Source organism: Papilio polytes, unplaced genomic scaffold, assembly GCF_000836215.1.
Source record: "Papilio polytes unplaced genomic scaffold, Ppol_1.0 DF823691.1, whole genome shotgun sequence".
Lineage (NCBI taxonomy): Eukaryota > Metazoa > Arthropoda > Insecta > Lepidoptera > Papilionidae > Papilio > Papilio polytes.
In genome coordinates, this window is record NW_013525513.1 from 2710514 (window position 1) to 2729556 (window position 19043).

General features: G+C 35.0%; 1 protein-coding gene across 3 annotated transcripts in view; it reads left to right on the top strand.

The window, feature by feature from the left end:
* The window catches only part of LOC106104255 (rho GTPase-activating protein 20), a 27172-nt gene extending 9008 nt beyond the window's left edge, over positions 1 to 18164 (top strand). Inside the window, exons 4-11 of one of the 3 annotated variants that reach the window (XM_013284248.1) lie at positions 243 to 334; positions 4757 to 4866; positions 9145 to 9328; positions 9662 to 9739; positions 10826 to 10986; positions 11604 to 11726; positions 14015 to 14256; positions 16215 to 16253. In XM_013284248.1, the coding sequence (XP_013139702.1) occupies positions 243 to 334; positions 4757 to 4866; positions 9145 to 9328; positions 9662 to 9739; positions 10826 to 10986; positions 11604 to 11726; positions 14015 to 14248 (982 nt within the window). In that variant the 3' untranslated portion in view covers positions 14249 to 14256; positions 16215 to 16253. Of the gene's footprint in view, positions 1 to 242; positions 335 to 4756; positions 4867 to 9144; positions 9329 to 9661; positions 9740 to 10825; positions 10987 to 11603; positions 11727 to 14014; positions 16166 to 16214 lie in introns of those variants that run through there. The other 2 variants (XM_013284247.1, XM_013284249.1) reach the window with 2 other exon arrangements.
* The last annotated feature ends 879 nt before the right edge of the window (positions 18165 to 19043 follow it).

Sequence of the window (19043 nt, forward strand, 5' to 3'; positions counted from 1 at the left end):
GCTTCATACAATCCCATACGTTCTATTTTGACACATAGTTACCGCCTAGCGTTTTCGCGTCCGTGCGAACGCTCGCTAAAGCGTGACGTAAGTGTAGGGCTTTTTACTAAAAAAATTATTTGAAAATATGCTGTGATTGCTGACATCTTAGGCAACAAAGAAGTGTGTGTTTACGCTTTATTATAATAGTATAGAGTATAGATAATTGGATATTCATATTTTATAATACACTTTGTCCGCAGATTGCTGTTGTCTCTTCCAGTGTGCACGCAGAGATTGCTCGTGCTACTTTTCGGCACATTCCGGGTGATGGCCTCAAATGCCGATAAAGCAGGTGAGTTTTTATTTAGCGAAAAATCTGCGCACACGCATCGTAAACGTACAGAATTATTAGGCAGCAATTCCACTGCCGTGGCATGTCAACTAAGAGCAGAAGCTTCGATTGAAAGCTAAAGTAATACGTATACAAGCGTTTAGTGTAGTTTTCTCATCCCTTATCGTGGCAAGATTGCTTTTGTAAAGAAAAGCAAGAAAAAATATATAAATAGCTTCTTCGGGCTATAAAAAACATGAACTATACAAAATGAACATTAAAAGATTAATTATGACTACTTACTATACCTATATTTAGTGAAATAACGTCTCTGAGTCCGAAGATAATTATTAATAATAAATTCAGTTCAGTTGGTGGTCTTATACCCTTGTTCCACATACCTTTGCCTAGCGACAGGTGTCTCGTATATATCATTTGATTGATATGTTTCATATTAGGTTTTTTATTACATTCCAAAGTCATATTGAGGATGTATGACATTGAGTTTGTCTGTTGTGGTCGATATAATTAGTATTTCTCAGTTAAATTGGAACATTTACTGGTTAGTATTGTAACAAGAACGTAACTTAGGAGTAGACCGGTAGAGGTAGACCTAGAAAGAGATGGATGGATTGCCGGAAAGATGACCAAGAAGGGAGTGATAACTGAGATGATGGATAGAGTTATTTTGAGGATGAAAACCTGTTGCTCCGACCCTACGGGAATAGGATAATGGGGGAGGGGAAGATGATGATAATGATTGGTATTTTTCCTCAATGGTTCAGAACTCATACTGAACCTGTTTTGCAACCTAGGGGCACGATAGTGCCTCCGCCCATCATCCACTTGCCCTTAACCCTTACTGAGGGTCGGCACAGTATGTGCTGCTCTTCCATACATCTCTATCAGCCGTCATATCTGAATACACTCCTTTCTTAAGCATGTCCTCTTTCTCACAATCCATCCATACTTTCTTCGGTCTTCCTCTTCCTTTGTAGCCATAGTGCCCCAGCCTTAATTAACAGCTGTTTTAGTAACTCCGTTAAGGTGAATAGTCGCGATAGATTTCAACGCTGTCGAAGTGATTTTTCGCAATTTTTTCCGCGACCTCGGCACAAATTTAATTTGGCCGCAATCCCGTGAGAGATTAGATTCCAAGAATTAACAAATATATCTATGGAATTTTTTTGTGTTCTTATTTGCGGAGATTCTCTAAGTATTCCCATGAAGAATTACAATTTGGACCAGTCATACTTCATACTAATATTATAAATACGAAAGTTTAGATAGATAGATGGATGTTTGTTAGACTTTGTAGCCTATACGGCTGAAACGAATACGGTGAAATTTGGTGCGGATGTAGAGGCTAGTCTGGAAGAACACATAGGCTACTCACTGTTTTTTTTTTAATTCCACGCAGAGGGAGTTGTGCGCGAAAGCTAGTACACAAATAATTTTATCTAAAACACCTTAAATATTTTTCCACTAACTAAAACTTAATATGTTGTCTATGTTCAGCAAAGTGAGGTTGCGTTGTTAAATATGATGATTTAAGATCGGTTAAAATTGTAACTTAAGCTAACATTACCTTGATGCTAAGATATCTATTGAAGACAATACTTTATTGAGGTATTTAAATACAAACTTATTAAGTAGGACCGCGGTGGCATTTTCACCTTGAAAAAAAAGATGTGATATTAATATTTATCTATTAGGATATCATATACGGCATAAACCGGAAAGTGTTAAGATTGAATGTGGACGGCTACAAAGGTAGAGGAAGACCGAAGAAAGTATGGATGGATTGTGTGAAAGAGGATATGCTTAAGAACGGAGATGATTCAGATATGACGGTTGATAGAGATGTATGGAAGAGCAGCAAATACTGTGCCGACCCTCCATAAGGGATAAGGGCAAGTGAATGATGATAGCATAGACGGCAATATATGACAAAAACTAATATATAAACATGACAGACTTCCTAATTCCTAAAAAATAGTTCCTCGTCATTTAACATGTCCGAATGTGCGATCGTAACGAACACAAAAATAATAATTACTGTTGTTAATTTCGCCAATTACATGCAATCGCGTGGGTGAGCGCACGCATCGCTAGCAATCAACTATATACAGTGTGTTTTTAATTTGTATAACAACCATATACACTAAATAACTGTTAACTATACCAATGTTATAAAGAGGAAAGATTTGTATTTTTGTATTCGATTCACGAAAAAACCACTGGGCCGATTTTAAAATTCTTTCACCGTTAAAAAGGCAATTTATCTGTGAGGAACATAGGCTAAATCTTACTTAATATTATTAAGAGGAAAGATTTTAGTATGTATTAAAAAAAAACTCAAAAATTACTCGGTCGATTTCAAAAATTCTTTTACCATTCAAAAACTACGGTATCGCTGAGTAACAGTTTATGTTTTTTACTATTTTTTTGAATTCTACGCAGATGAAGTCGCGAGCAACAGTAAGGTCTGTCGCACCAAATCGTAAATTATCTGATAAACAATCCAACGTGTAAAATATGTGATGGAAATATCGGTTTTTATTATCTTATTTGACAGTGACGTCATTTTTAAGCTGTTTGAGCCTCTTAGCCAGTAGTGGGCCCGGCCCTAAGTATTTTATAACTGACACTTTGATAACTAAGAAGTTCTTTTAAACATTTTGTTGTATATTGCTGTTCAATTTTTTTTGTAATATAAGGTGGCAAACGAATCCACCGAAATTGAAAGCGACCGCTGCACATAAACATTCGCAATTGCATATGCTTTGCCTACCCTTTATTGACGGAGGAGAAGACGCACATAAAGAAGACATTTACCCTTTCTATGCCTCTCCTCCACCGTCAAATCCACTTTACCTTCCCATCCTTTCCCCTTAAGAAAAGGGTGGAAAATGAAACGGACTAAAATTAGGTTTAATGTTACCTAAATATCAAGATTAAGCGCATTTTTGCCAAGTTTTTTATCAACTCTATTATAAAATTCCATCCAGAGTGAAATATCATTGTTAAAATTTGACCCTGTTATGTTATAGCTATGATTTTTGTTATAACATTATGGGTGGTCTTGTATTCGGTAGAATTGACAATGCGTTGTAGACAATCGACGTCGGCCGCGTAAGGTGATCGGTCGGAAACAGTCGGACAAAACAATTGAACTGCGACATCCTCCCGATCATATTTGGCGGGAACAATAACATTAGACATTAGGTCTATGGTTGACACAAACATTGATATACAAAACTATCGACTACTTTGGAAGGATAGACAGTTTTTTAGATTGTAATAATACTAGCTTTCTGCGGCTCCGCTCGCGTTTAATTAAAAAATAACAAAAGTGTGTAGCCTGTGTTCTTCCCGACTATCCTCTACGTCTACGCCAAATTTTATTGCGATCCGTTCAGCATTTTAGGCTACAAACTCTAACATTTCATAAATGTAGAGGATAGTTTGGAAGAACACATAGGCTACTCACTTTTGTTTTTTAATTCCATCCGGACGGAGTCTCGGGCGACAGCTAGTATCTTGTAATGTCCTCGAATGATACAAATAACTGTATTCCAAAAACAATTATCGTCGTGCACCATCGATACCGGACTTTACTCAAAATGGTTGCGACCTTTACCAGCCAGTTTGAAGCAGGCGCATCGACTATACTATATAAATTTTATATTGACTTGCGTTTCTGCTTTTTATTTTCATCATACTACTAGTTTTCGCCCGTGATCTCGTCCACGTGGAATTGTTAAATAAAAATACAAGTCTATGTGTTCTTCTATGCCGAATTTAAACGAGATGCGTACTGTTTAACCTACAAACTCTAACAAACATCCATTTTAATTTTAGCATTTATAATATTAGTAAGATAAGCATCACGCCTACTTACGATGGGTACAAGGTGATGGAATTTTTGTAGTCATTGTAAAAAAAAAAAGATTTTATAAATTTATTTGTTCTATTGAATTTAACTAAAAATATCTTACGTTGTTATAACGAGATGAATGACGTATTTACGTAACAAAGTACGCGAGCCATTCATAATACTATAAAGGTTTCTGTGACACCGACCTTCGCCTTGAAGTATGTAATTTTTTTTTTATAATATAAGGTGGCAAACGAGCAAGCGGCCATCCGAATCCACTGAAATAGAAAGCGACCGCTGCCCATAAACATCCGCAATTGCAGATGCGTTACCTACCCTTAATTGACGGAGGAGGAGACGCACATAAAGAGGATATTTCCCCTTCCTATGCATCTCCTCCACTGTCAAATCAGCTTCCCCTTCCCATCCTCTCTTTTAAGACGTTCGCTTCAGTCGCAAATACATTTTATAAGAAAATCATAGTGGCATTGAATGTGTTAATATTTAATATATATTTTAAGGTCTTTATGTCTGTTATAAAAGGAGTTGATATTTGTCACCAGGAACCGGTATGACGTCCGAGGCGTTGGGCGTGTCTGTTGCGCCGTCGTTCTTTCATTCCTGCGTGTCGGACGGAAAGACTGCCACTATGGAGGATGTGCAACGGTTCAAGGTCGGTTTCATTCAGTCATTCATTTAACGTATAGTGCGATTAACTTATCTGGCCCGGTAATGCGATATCGTGAAGTTCATTCGGAGAATCTGTAAAATAATAGGCATAAAAAGATACGTAAAACTAAATCTAAATAAGTATTCGTATCACTTTTTTTTATTTAGGTGGGCTAGCCTTTTCCTACCGGGTCGATTAAATTTGTCATACTACCAGTGACCAATTCAAATCATTCATTAATCTAACGTTACAAAATGTGTCATTCATTCATCGGTTACCCAACGATGTCACGTGAGACCAATCAAATGCCCGTGACGGTTTGCTCGACGAAGCGAGACTTCATTTAATGCCCGGGTTCGTAAACAGACAACGTTTACGTAAATGTAAATGTATATGTACATAGATATAGAGACATTTGCATTGTATGTGGTTAAATTAAAACAATTTTCAGTTTATTTTCTATACTAATATTATAAAGAGGAAAACTTTGTATTTTTGTATGTATTGAAACAACTCAAAAACCACTGGGCCGATTTTAAAAATTCTTTCACCATTAGAAAGGTCACTTTTCTGTGAGTAACATAGGCTATATTTTATTATTACTAATGTTCAGGAACTATTAATAAACAGCTTGTTAATAATATTATTATAAAGAAGATAGAATTGTATTTTAGTATGTATTGAAATAACTTAAGAACTACCGAGTCCATTTCAAAAATTCTTTCACCGTTATAAAGATACGTTATCGCTGAGTAACGTAGGCTATATTTTAATTGTATGTGGACGAAGTTGCAAGCAACAGCTAGTTAATAATAAAATCGTTCATCAATACTAAGTTCAATGTAAAATGGTGTACAAAACAACACAGTGAACACTAACTTCATTATTATGAGACTTAATTCATTTATATAAAAATATTCTAATTATTATAGTACTAAACTAGCTGTTGCTACCGACTTCGCCTTCGAGAAATTAAAAAGTAACATATGTTACTCACTGATGATGATGAAAGTATGTTTGAAATCGGCTCAGTAATTTTTGAGTTATTTCAATACGTTACAAATATACAAATCTTATCATACATCATACAAAATATTATAAATGCGAAAGTTTAGATGGATGGATGGATGAATGGATGGATGGATGGATGGATGTTTGTTAGCGTTTGTAGCCTAAACGGTTGAACGGATCTCCATGAAATTGTGCACAGGTTTAGAGCATAGTCGGGAAGAACATATAGGCTACTTTTTATCCCGGGAATAGTTACGGTTCCCGTGGGATTCCTTAATTTAGTTTTTTGATGTTTACTCGATCATTCTGCAACGGTTTCACATATCTTATTGAAATTTGGCACAGATATAAAACAAAGTCTGGAGTACACATGGGATAAGCTTCATCCTCGAGATATGTCCGGTTCCCGAGGGATACGTAGTTTTTTGTAATTTATATAGATCGTATGTTTTCTACCACGAGGACAACGTTGCGGGCAACAGCTCGTTTTTTATATTAGTATAGATTGTATTTTTTAAACAACATGAAGTAATGAATATATTGATTGCACAAAAGGAAATTATGCCTTATCAAGTAAATTGTAAGTTGCGTTATGCATTAGCAATAAAAACTGTAATCAGTCAGTAATACCGCCTTTATCTGATAGCGAACGTATTGCATTTAGTAAACAATACCTTCCTTGCATTAACAACTTGATATTAAGATAATATTAATGTTCTATGATAATACTTAGAAAAAAACATATATTCCGCTCCAATTTAAAACTGAAATATTCTCCATATACATTTTGTTTTCTTTAGTTATAACAACTAAAAGTTACCTATTTACTAATGTTATAAAGAGGAAAGATTTGTAGTTTTGCGTGTATTGAAATAATTCAAAACTACTGGGCCGATTTAAAAAAATCTTTCAAAAATGAATAGCTACGTTATCACTAAGAAATATAGAATTGTTAAAATTTTTATTTCCACGCGAAAGAAGACGCGGGAAACATTTAGTATTTAATAATCAAATCACTTTATCTTACCATTTTTTCAAAAGACCTGAAGTAATTTTTATATCATAATGGACGTCATCTATAGGACGTTTCTCTGTTTACTCAATTTAGTTGCTACAGTGCAAACCCACCTTTAGAATCTTACTAATATTGTAAATGTGAAAGTTTACATGGATGGATGGATGTTTGTTAGAGTTTGTAGCCTAAACCGCCGAACGGATCTCGATGATATTTGGCATAGTTGTAGTGTAGTCTGTAAGAACACATAGGCTACTTGCTTTTGTTTTAATCACACGCGGATGGAGTCGCAGGCGAAAGCTAGTGGGAAATATTTATACGACCTACTGCGAAAACTCATAAGAAATGCGTTGTTTTGTATTTACGGGAATCTAGTAATTAAAATATAATCCAGGTCAAGGCGGGGAAGACGGAAATCACGAAGGTCGAGTTTTTGTCACATTGAAAAGATTTGTCGATTGAAAAAAATAGATTTGTTAAAACTGATTGGTTTTTGTTTCTGAGTTTATAGTGATTTCCTTGATGTCAATAAGAAATAGCAGTTAATAACCTCTTTGTGTATTTTTGACCGACTTCCCAAAAGAAGGAGGTACTCAAGTCAACGTTTTTTTTTTACTTTTTGTCAATCTGATTTTTTAGTTAATGCAATCCCTTTGTAACCGTTAGCTAACGGAATTTATAATACACTAGCTGTTCCCTTGCGACTTCATCCGCATAAAATTATGAAAAACTTCTTATATTGTTTACATGTGTCAAATTACAATTGCAAATGTCAAAATGACAAACCATGGCAACCTCGCTTCCTTGATGTTGGCAGCAACTTATGGTCTCTTTCCCACATTAGTGTTTTTATCCAAAATATTTACCCTCTAAATTGAATGGCGTGAAAATATATAGCCTAAAGCGTGACGTAATTGCTGTAATTGCTGACATCTTAGGCAACAAAGAAGTGTGTTTACGCTTTATTATAATAGTATAGATAAAATGTTAAGGGATAAATATTCTAAAATCAGTCAATCAATATCTATTTCCTGGTTTGTTACAATCCGGTGAAATTCAGTCTCATGTATTGTAAACATTTTAGTATATAAATGTAAATTATAAATGTAAATAGCTTAAATTGTTCATATTGTCTTAAACATGCGGCTGAAGGCTGAAGTTAACGTAAGTATTGTGTTATGAAACGTTTTAGTATATGTAATATTAAATTATTGCTCTTGTTTAGCTTTATGTTGTATGTCAGATATCTTGGCGGCTCTGAACATAGTATGATTGGAAGTGCAGAATACATATTTGTAGGGCACTGTACATTGCGCCGATGTTTGAGCCGCCATGATCTTTGAAATGTTTTATACTTTTTTTTATTACACCTAATGATAGAGTATATACAGGATGTTCTTTGTTTCCTCTTTAATGAGTAAAATAAAAAAAAAAATAGATTTCATGTGTTTAATCCCACAATGATTTGTACGTTTTAAAGTGAAGTTTGTAACGAATTGAAGTAAAAAGCAAAGTACATGTAAGCTAAAGTAAGTAGTATGTTCTCTGCTTTGTTTGTTAGATAACGCATGGAATGCTTAGATCAAGATTGCATCATGTTACACTTTCTGTTAGTATTACACATGATAACTTTGACTCACAAATGTTTAATTAGTCATTGCCTTTACATCTAAATAACTATGTATAAAGTCATGAATTATTAATATATAGGAAGTAAATAAGGACATTGATTTTATAAAAATGTCTGCAAGGGTCACGTTGCAAAGATTTAGCTTGTATTTTCATTAGTGCTATTTCCACTGAACCGATGGCCGCGCGAGCTGCGTGGCTTCCCAAGTGGAAATAAAAGACTTCATGCACGGCTATTAGCTATGTGGTAATATCTCGTTTTTTGTTGTTCTACTAAGGAAAACTTATTTTTTTGTATGATCTACACTTAAATAGATTGCGATAAAATGTAAGAGTATATCAGCATTTATATATGTAATTTAAAATGCTTTAAAGGCCCAACGTTAGTAACTTTTCCTTCCCATTTTTTTATAAGAAAAGGATGGGAAGGGAACGTGGATTTGACGGTGGAGGCGCATAGGGAGGAGAAACACCCTATTTATATTCTCCTTCTCCGCTTAAGGGTGGGCAACGCATTCGCTATTGCGAATGTCTATGGGCAGCGGTCGCTTTGCCAGTTTGGCGGATTCAGGTGGCCGCTTGCTTTGCAACCTAATGATATAAAAAATGTGTTTATTGTCTTATAGGTGGCAACTCGCATCATGAGGCAGCTGATCGAGCAGTTCAGCGCTGGCGACCTTTTTGGTCGGGAAAACTATGAGTTTTACGCTCGTGTCACTGGTCGTATACTGCGCGTTAAAGATGAATGGATCTGCTCGTTCAGGGATCCCCCGCCGCCGAGACATCACCGGGATCAAGAGGCGTATGCACGTGAGTCGATCATTCATTCACTTATAACATAGGTTGCGAACCTTTGGATCAAAGTGCCTTTTTTGAAATGTTTAATGCGGTCTTATACGTGCCGTTAAATAATTTTGAGTGATTACGTCAATTACATGGTGGTAATGACATAGTGTTCGCTTTTGTCCTACTTCATACTTTTTCGTAGTGTTTTAATGATCATCGTCGTTCCCAAAATATTGTGTCGTGTGCCATTTATGGTAGCCAGTGGTTCGCTATCTCTGCCCTATGACGTTAGTAAGGCTTAAGAAACTTGTTAGTGAGAGCTTTGTGTATAAACTATGTTTTTATTCTCATTTTCAGGGCAATTGTCTCTGGAAGCGGAAAAAACATGGCTGCAATGTGAATGCGATCGTTGGGGCAACAAGTTCAATCTCGAAGGTATGGTCATTCACTTATTACCAGGGATGTTAAACCTTTTTGATAAATGTGTAGTTAAAATTATTGAAATCAAAATATTAAGAGTCAGTTCTACCAGATAACAATCCAACGTGTAAAATATATGATGGAAATATTGGATTTTGTTATCTCATCTAATAGTGACGTCATAATTAAGCTATCTGAGCATCTATCAGCCAGTGGTGGGACAGGCCCTAAAGCATATAAAAATACTAAACCATCATCTTAAATTACGAAAGAATTAATGGATATTTACTAATACATTGATAAAATGTTTATGATCCCTGAGTTTTGGAATAATAGTAGTAATAGTAAATAATGCGTACGTTTTCCGCAGGTCGTCCCAACAACTCCCGTTTATAATATTAAATAGTCAAGTAAATGTAAAAAAAAAATACTGTAAAATTAAATAAATCGGTGAGTTCCGGTTTTAATTTTTCAAATCATTAACACAATCATCGCGGTTAACCTGTAACGTCATGTTATATCCTGACCGGGGTTTTGGGTTTTCGGTAGCACGTAGCGTTGTAATTTGAACACTATTTGTACTAATATTAGAATACATTTTGTAACGGACCATCCGGTTAGGGGTTAATTCTGGTATAAGTCGAGTTTTTATACATAGTAATAGTAGGTAAATAATATAATGTATCCTTTTTAATAGGTATTTCATCAACAATATCTGAGACAAGTCTAAGTCAAAATGTGTAATTAATTGATTGTTCCTAGGGTTGTCAAAATTTCAAACATTTTCCTTTCATGTTGAATCAATTATTTTTAGGGCTGTCAAAACTGAGACTTTCATTTAGTTTAATTTTTTTTGTCAATTATAGACAATTTATTAGATCCGGTGGGGATAAGTCAAACTAATTTATGATATCTCACCAACGCCTTCCAGTTATTGTCACAAAAATTGTGGTATACAAGACTCTTTTTCTTTAATGCCATTTTCTATATCCATGGAGGTTTTAAATATTTTCAGACAATCAACCGATAGCTATCGGCCTAAATATCCTTTTTGGACCAATACTCTACTACTCGTTTCTGAGTACAAGCGTGTTTGTCCAGGGTTGTCGAAGTCGGAGGAGTGCCAGTCGATGCCGACGCTGGCGAGCGCGGGCGCGGCGGGCGCGGCGGGCGGCGCGCTCGGCCTCGGCATCATCCCCGAGCACAGTCTGCTCGACTCCTGCACGCGACTCTCTATATCGCTAGAGGAGAGCGTCTTCAAGGTAAGACTGCAGAGCTCGCTTTATCACACAACCACACAGAAGATAGGTGAAGTGGGAGCAATTCCGCGTTTTCCGTTTTGAAGCTTTGGATCTTTTCACCCTTTTTTGAGAGGAAAAGATGGAAATGAAAAGTGGATTTGATGGTGGAGACGCATAGAAAAGGGGAAATATACTCTTTATATGCGTCTCCATCGATTAAGTGCAGGCAACGTATCTGCAATTCCAGATGTCTGGGCAGCGGTCGCTTCGCCATTTCGGCGGATTCAGGTAGCCGCTGGATCGTTTGACAACTTACATTATAAAAAAAACTTAGATATCCCTCGCGACGTCGTGAACGTGAAATTAAAAAAAAACATACTAATGTTATTCAGCGATAGCGTAGCTTTTTAATGGTGAAAGAATTTTTGAAATCGTAAAACGTGCGAGTTATTCCAAAAAAGGGATAACGGTAGGAAAGCCTAATTAGGCTTGTTAAAGAAAAATAATTACCACTGTAAACACATTACTTTGGACGTACTGTCAAATTTAAGCCGGAAATTTGTTTTTTCTGTGTTTTTTTTACAAAAAAATAAATAAATTAAAAATCACCCTGTATATATCTATGTATTACGTTCCAGGTGTCTGTGAGTTCGTCATCGCAGTCGTCGTGCAGCAACTCCAGCCCGCACATGACGCTGGAGGAGCTGCGAGCTATCAACAAGTACGCGGAGAGCACTAAGAGCCTCTCATATTTGCCTCAGGTATGTTTATGTATGTGATTGTGACGTCATAACTTACAGAAACTTCCATATGACCAACATCTGTTGATATCGTTCCAGAACTTTCCATATTTTAATAGCTATGTTTGTTTGATCTAATATTTTGGTAGGTTTGAGAATATTTCAGGGTTATTTTGACAATTATGTTTAATGAATTATGATTTAGTTTTAGTGTTCAAATAATGCAGTTAAAGAGTTTTGAAATATGGTATTTTGGTAGTGAACACAGTAAAACACAGCGAAGGAAAAAATTAAGCATAAGTAAGAAAGGACTATAACGAAGAAAATGTAGAACTCGAGCCTTTGGGCATATATTTTATGGGTCGTAGATCAAAGATTATAAAAAATAGCTAATAATTTTAATAGTTAATTAAATATTAAGCTCTTTAATGATTTGCGTATTTTCCAACTCAATAGTGATTTCTCCATATTTGTGTTTAAATAATAACAATTTAGTATAAATTGTATTTTTAAATTCTAGCGCACACTAAAGGATCTGTTGTTTGAGTAATGGTGACGTGATTTACCTCAGTAGCCCACCTCGTAGTGTCCGTTTCCACTAAGAAAACATGTCTTCTATTATAACTTAACCACTAGCAAATACAATGTCATAGATATATAATGTATAGATGTTCATACAATTACATCTAATAAAGATTTAAGTTGTGTAAATTATTGTAAATGGCAACACTGAGGGAATTTGTACTAACGAAAATGGCTTTTTGTCACTTTTGTGCTTAAATGCAGTATCTGTCGGTTATATATCTATGATTCATAGAATATAATCACGTAGGAATATTTTTAATCTATGTCTATGATGTTCGAAATTTAAACTCGGTCAAATACTGGCCAGTATTTGTTAGTGGTCTGTGTAAAAAATGCATGACGAATCTGTCTCCGTAATAAAGGTATAATCTGTGGTTGCCCTTTATAGTATTGTTTAGATGATTTTTCCTGTAAGTTTCGGTCCATTGCGTATATGAGAAGTATGATTTATTGTAACTGTCGATATTTTGTGAAATGAGCCAGTTTTTATTCTCACTAGGCATATTGTTATCAGCGAATTTTGAAATAAAGGATTTTTTTACTTTTCTATACATTAAATTAGTTTTGTAACGTCATGTACTAATCTAACATATAAATCTATCTAAAATCTAAGTAATACACTAAAACCATGAAAAACAACGATTTGATTCCCAATATTGTTGTTTTCATAGACTTTCGGTAATTATTAAAATTTTAAACGATTCGTTTATTTCAAATTTGTTGTTATGCTTAGTGAGACTATAAATGGATGCGATTCTCAAATAATCGGTATAATATGAAGAAACGCTTTACCTAGATGATGCTATTGCGAGAATGTGTATTATTTTTGTGTGCGGGTAACACTGGCTTTATGCACACGGCACTACACGCGGCCGTATCGAATGGTTCGTGAATTTATTTAGTAGGCAACACTGCTTTAATTGTTCAAATTTAGTTCCAAAAACGATGTATTATGATTATGACTGTGATATTTTGTCAATTTTTTAATTATTAATGATTGTGTTTTTATTATGATTAACGAAGTATTAGCGTATATTAAATGTTGTAAAAGGGTACGGTATTTTCATCTTAACCCATCCTTTATTATGTTTGCACTAATTGGAACTAATAAAATTTGACACTTCCGTTTCATTTCATCATAATGTGATAATAACAATATTTAACATAACATGTGACTAAATACAGACAGACACTTTGTATAAATCTCATGTAGTTGTTATGGGGAACAGGCCTAGTACAGTCGCAAATAAATAAAAATTTTCTGACATGTGTAAGTATTGTACATACATAGCTTTAGTAAATACGAGAATGTAAAGACACATATCGACATATCAAATCACAATTTTTATTATTTATTACTCACAGATAAATTACCTTTCTAACGGTGAAAGAATTTTTAAAATTGGCCCAGTAGTTTTGAGTTATTTCAATACATACAAAAATCCAAATCTTCCTCTTTATAATAGTATAGATTTTTCAAAACTTCCAAAACAAATATTGAAGAAAATTTAACAATATCCCATTCATTTAAATGTTGGAAAAGATTTACTAGTTTACATCTCTTATTACGTCAGATTGACAACTGACATGTCGAAATGAACTTAGTGACGAAGTTATTTAGAAGAGATAAAAGGCGATATGCAGACTAAGCGGGTACAGGGCGACAGTACTAGGCTACGCGGGGCAGGCGGTAGCGCGGGGGGTGACGTTGCGGTGGTGCGTAGGTGCACGAGCGGCAGCGGGCGCGGATGCGGACCCGCTCCGAGTGGTTCCTGCAACCCGCCGCGTCGCTGGACGCGGGCCGCGCGCGCGCCGGTACGCCGCACGAGCCCCGCCCCGCGACATGTCTAGCCCCGCCCCACGCCACGCCCCGCGCCACGCCCACTTGCGCGGGGGAGGCGCGCGACGAGAACACCGCCCTCTACCTGCTTGTGGCCTGCCTAGAGTTTTTGTTCTGATCGCCCCGGTACTGTGTCAGTGTTAACTAACATCGCATCTGGCTTTGCTCTCCTACCGCTTACGGTGACAAGGTGTAATAGGGACGGTCTAATGTAAGTAACCAGGGACTCAGTTCTGCTAAGCAATGTCGTAATTCACTATATAAGGCACGGCGATTAACAAAATAAAATCAATGCAGTATTGTACGTGCATGATCGGTGTCAACATGTCATTATCAATGTCAAAATGTCGTGTTCGGTGTCAACATGTCATGATCGTTGTCAAAATGTCATGATCGATGTCAAAAATTGAAATTAACAAACGTCAAACCAACTCGCCAATAGAGCGTTAGTACAAAGGGAGCTTATGCACAGCAAGGTTTAACACCGCAAAACATTTACATCGAGCATTATTTTAAAACATTTTTAAACACAACATCATTGACAGGCAGGCTAGTTTCACAATAAATTTGCAAGAATAATTCTGTTTACAACAAAATCACACTAAATTAAATTATTAAATTAGCATATTTATTTAATTCAAGGAGAGAAAAGTCTTGCTTAACAGCACATGGTACGGGGGGCGGCTTGCATGCTTTGCACATAACACGTTTACTGCTACCAAGTATGGGTACTAGTGCACATTTTCCAATGCCAACAATGTTTGGCGAGTCCAGTAAATGCAGCAAATCTACAGGTGAAAACGTTTGAAATGTGGCAGAGAATGTGTTAAAACGTTTACTGTCAGTCTCGTCTTTTGATGTCACTAATACGTAATTATCGTGGCATTTAACGTGTTTATTGTTTCACCTTTCTGTAACTTTCTTTGTCCCAAATCTTTTTGTTTTTCTTGCATTTTGTTATGTGCCTGTTGTTTATGTGTATTTTGTATTTATGTATGGATGTTATTGTGTCGAAATAGAGAATTTACACGAGAAAGAAAATAAATTTTAAATGTATTAAGTTTTTTACTTGTTATGTATGTCGTTTGACGTCTGAGCAAATTGTAGATTATTCTTCAACTAAGTTAATTTAGTGATTGTCTTAAATTACTTGAATTGTTGTAATTTGTTGTCAATTGCTCAAGAAATGTTATAATAGTCGTCTAAGGATTGCCGTAGACTAGACTTTTAGTCGTCGTTAACATGTATGAGCGAAAATTGCACAGATGTGATTTTGCTTTGACAGAGACTAAACTATCGGTAGTTAAAAAGTAGTCTGCGGGGACCCTAATTGTGTGATTTGTTGGCTCTGTCTATTCAACGTGGATGACAAGGATGACAATATTTCTCAATACAAGTAAATTGATACCTTTGCTGAAATTTATGCTCAAGTTTTTCACCTCTTGAAAGCGAATTTTTATCGCGAATAAAATTGAGCCTTACCCGATTGATGTAAAAATTAAACCTTGTTGTTATTTGAATAAAGCTCAATTTTATTTGCTATAAAATTTGCCTTGTTCTCAGTCCCGGTTTGTTTGAACGGAACTTAATAAGTTTTGCTTGTATGTTTTATGCTCCTTTTTGTGTTGAATATAATCTCATTTTTTTAGCTTGATAGAGATAAGATACACATGTCATATATCATCTTTTAAATATATGTCGGTTTGTTTCAATTCCGCACTGTTCATATGTCTGAGTGTTTAGATAATTGGTTGCTCTTCGCTTGTAGTGTTATAGCATATTTATGTAAATGTTTGTTGTTTTCGTGGATTTTTCAATTACTTTTTTAACTATTGAAATAGCAGACATATCGAAATTAATAAACTGTTTTGATATGGAAGTAATTCAATGGTATTCTATTTGGAGATTTTGAATGATTTTCCAATATTCTAGAATATCGATTTTTTTATTATCGATTTTTATATTGGAAAATATATCACAATCTTCATTGGCGTAACTTTGAAAAAATGGATACGTTTCCTTTCTTACAATTACGTTTTGTATTTATTATATTTGAGTAATGTTTATGTTATATACGTGTGTAGGGTGCGCTGGGTGCGCTGGGTGCGAGCGGCGCGGGTCGCGGCGGCGGTCGCGGCGCGCGCGGCTGTGCGCGGGCGGCGCCGCTTGCCGCGCCCTCGCACACTCCGACACTGAGGTCCCGCTCGCTTTCCAGCCTCGTAAAGTGACCGCATGACGCACACGCACCGGTATCACACAATTCACCACACAACACTCAAACTACACCTTATAGTAGTCCTAAAAATAGTCAAGTTTTGTGGAATTGTTGCCCAATTATGTATACTATACTTTATAGAAGCCCCCAAAAAACTCATCAAATAAACTGTTGAGGAATTTGTTGCCCTATTAGCCCCATACCACTCTAATATTTCATTAGTCCAATCTGGCTTGTGGACATGTTGCGCTTTTGCTGCCCAATTAGCCCCATACCATTTTAATATGGCAATAGCGCAATATGGCTAATCAAGATTACATATTGCGCTATTATTGGCCAATTAGCCCCATTCCACTCAATGCAATATTGTGACCCAAGTAGGCACACATCACTCTTCCATTAACGATGGCTTGGATTAATTAATATTAAGCCTGCCATAGATGAGTAGCTTCAAGAGGTCGGCGTACAGCCGCGAGGGTGGACGCAAATTGTGGTCCGTGTATGGTGAACGTTAGTTGAGAACATCCAATGCTGACTGCTTGATACTGTCAGTACCGACTAGTTGTAGCACTCAGTATGCGACTGCCCTTTTTATAAAACTGTTAAATACAATTATTTTTAGTAATAATGTTGATTTTGAAACTGCTTTGTGTAATCCGTAAATATTTTTTAAAAGCTGGGTACACAAAAATTATAATTTCAGTATAAAATGATTTTTTTTTTGTAAGACACAATCGACTTTTGACACAAAATTAGCAAAAATACTTCATACCAAATCGCTCTCTCTCATTTTTTCCAGGAATATTAGTAATATAAGATATTTTTTATTTATGGTTATGTTTATCGTTCTTCCATTTTTTTAGAATAGACGTTTTCTTTTTATCGAAGTCAAAATCAGACTGTCATAGACTATCTGTATAAAAAAGTTAGTGCCATTACATATACTTTAAAAAAATTATAGTTCGTATCAAATTGTAAAAAATATAAGTATTTGTTCCGTTGAAAAATAACGTTTAAAAAATATAATTTACTTGACCTCTATGATAATAAACAGTTATCGTAACGGTTCTTGTAAACTGGTGATTATATAAAAAAATTAGTGGTTTTGATAAAAACCACTAGAATTAGGAGTGAGAGCTTCATCACACATTCCTGTAAATACATTTATACTAGGTAATTAAAAAATTAAACTTTTAGAATTAATTATTAGGTAACTAGTTTTTTTTTTTTCGTTTTAGCATGGTGTTTTTGACATTAGGTTGATTTATTGTTCGTTTCCTGACAATACTTTGACAAGAATTACGGTAAAAATAAGTTCTATGTTATGTCAAAATAACCATGCTGTTATGAAAAAAAAAAAGATAATTTAATAAGTATTTGAAATCTTCCGACTTTCTGTATATTGTATAGTTTTGCATTTCTCTCTACCTCAATAAGATGAAGTAAGTTTTTGCTCCCGCAGAGCAATTAAAAGCAATATTTGGAATTATTAAGAAAATTTACGAATATTAAAAACTGACCAAGTAAAGACTGAATATATGAATGCATTACGCGTGTACAAGCTGTGAAACTCCACTGTTAAAGGGGGTGGGGGTAGGAAAAAATGGAGGGGCTTTGATCCCATTTCTTCCTATGGTGACCTTTGTAGATAAACCAAAAAACTTTAATGTTTCACTTACCCATATACTGGATTAGAGTTTTTTTATTCACGTAAAATTTGATCATTATGCCGTCACTGGTCCGTAACAAAAAAAATGGGGAACAAAGAGACGCATTTAAAAGTTTTTGTTACTGTACAAGCGTAATGTTATTCATAAATAAAATTACAATAATCCGTATTATTTTGTATTATTAGTACCAATAGAGAATTATTTTAATGAAAAAATGTGAAAAAATTTAGGTTTTTTTACATTTTTTTAAAAAATAAATAATCGGTGCCTATCAAATGTTACCGTTTGAAATTAACTGATTGGTTTGCAAAGAAGTCTATTATATATAGTACAAAATAAACGGAATCGAATTTAATATTTCATGTTTTTCTAAATACAAGATTTTTCTGGTATTTTTTTACCGATACGATTACTAGGTGCTAGGTATTTGTGAAATCTCTTATGAATATTGTAATTATCTCTTAATATAGACTCGGTATACAGTTTTATGACTGTAAAATGTCTGGTTAGAACAATTTGATAGTATTTTAATGTAAATTCTGTTTTAAGGTTATGTTTTTTCATTGTTATGCACATTCGTTCGCACATTTATTGTATTTATTTCATTTGTAAGCATTTTAAGTTTATTATAGCAGGTATTTGATTGAAGGAACTTTTAACAAAGGCCCGCAAATATTTTTTTTAGTTATAATTTTTTTTCATTTAAAATAGAGTCAAAATCCGCATTAGATATAAAATAAATTATTTCTTAATCAGTCAATAAATTAGTTAAATGCTTTGTCAATTTAGGCCGGAGTTTCTAAAAAAAGGTTCCTGCTATTTTTTATTCTAGATTTTAAAGCTTTCCATGTTTATAAGGTCTGCCGTTTTAGTTTATTTTTAGCAAAAGGCAGCTCAATATATTTTTGTTATAAAGTATTCGTGGATCTTGTGGGTTGTAGTTAGCCATATTTAAGTTTAGCATTTTCTTGTAAATAAGGGACCTAGACATCGGGTCGTAACACCCTAGGTAATCCTAAATTTTTTAG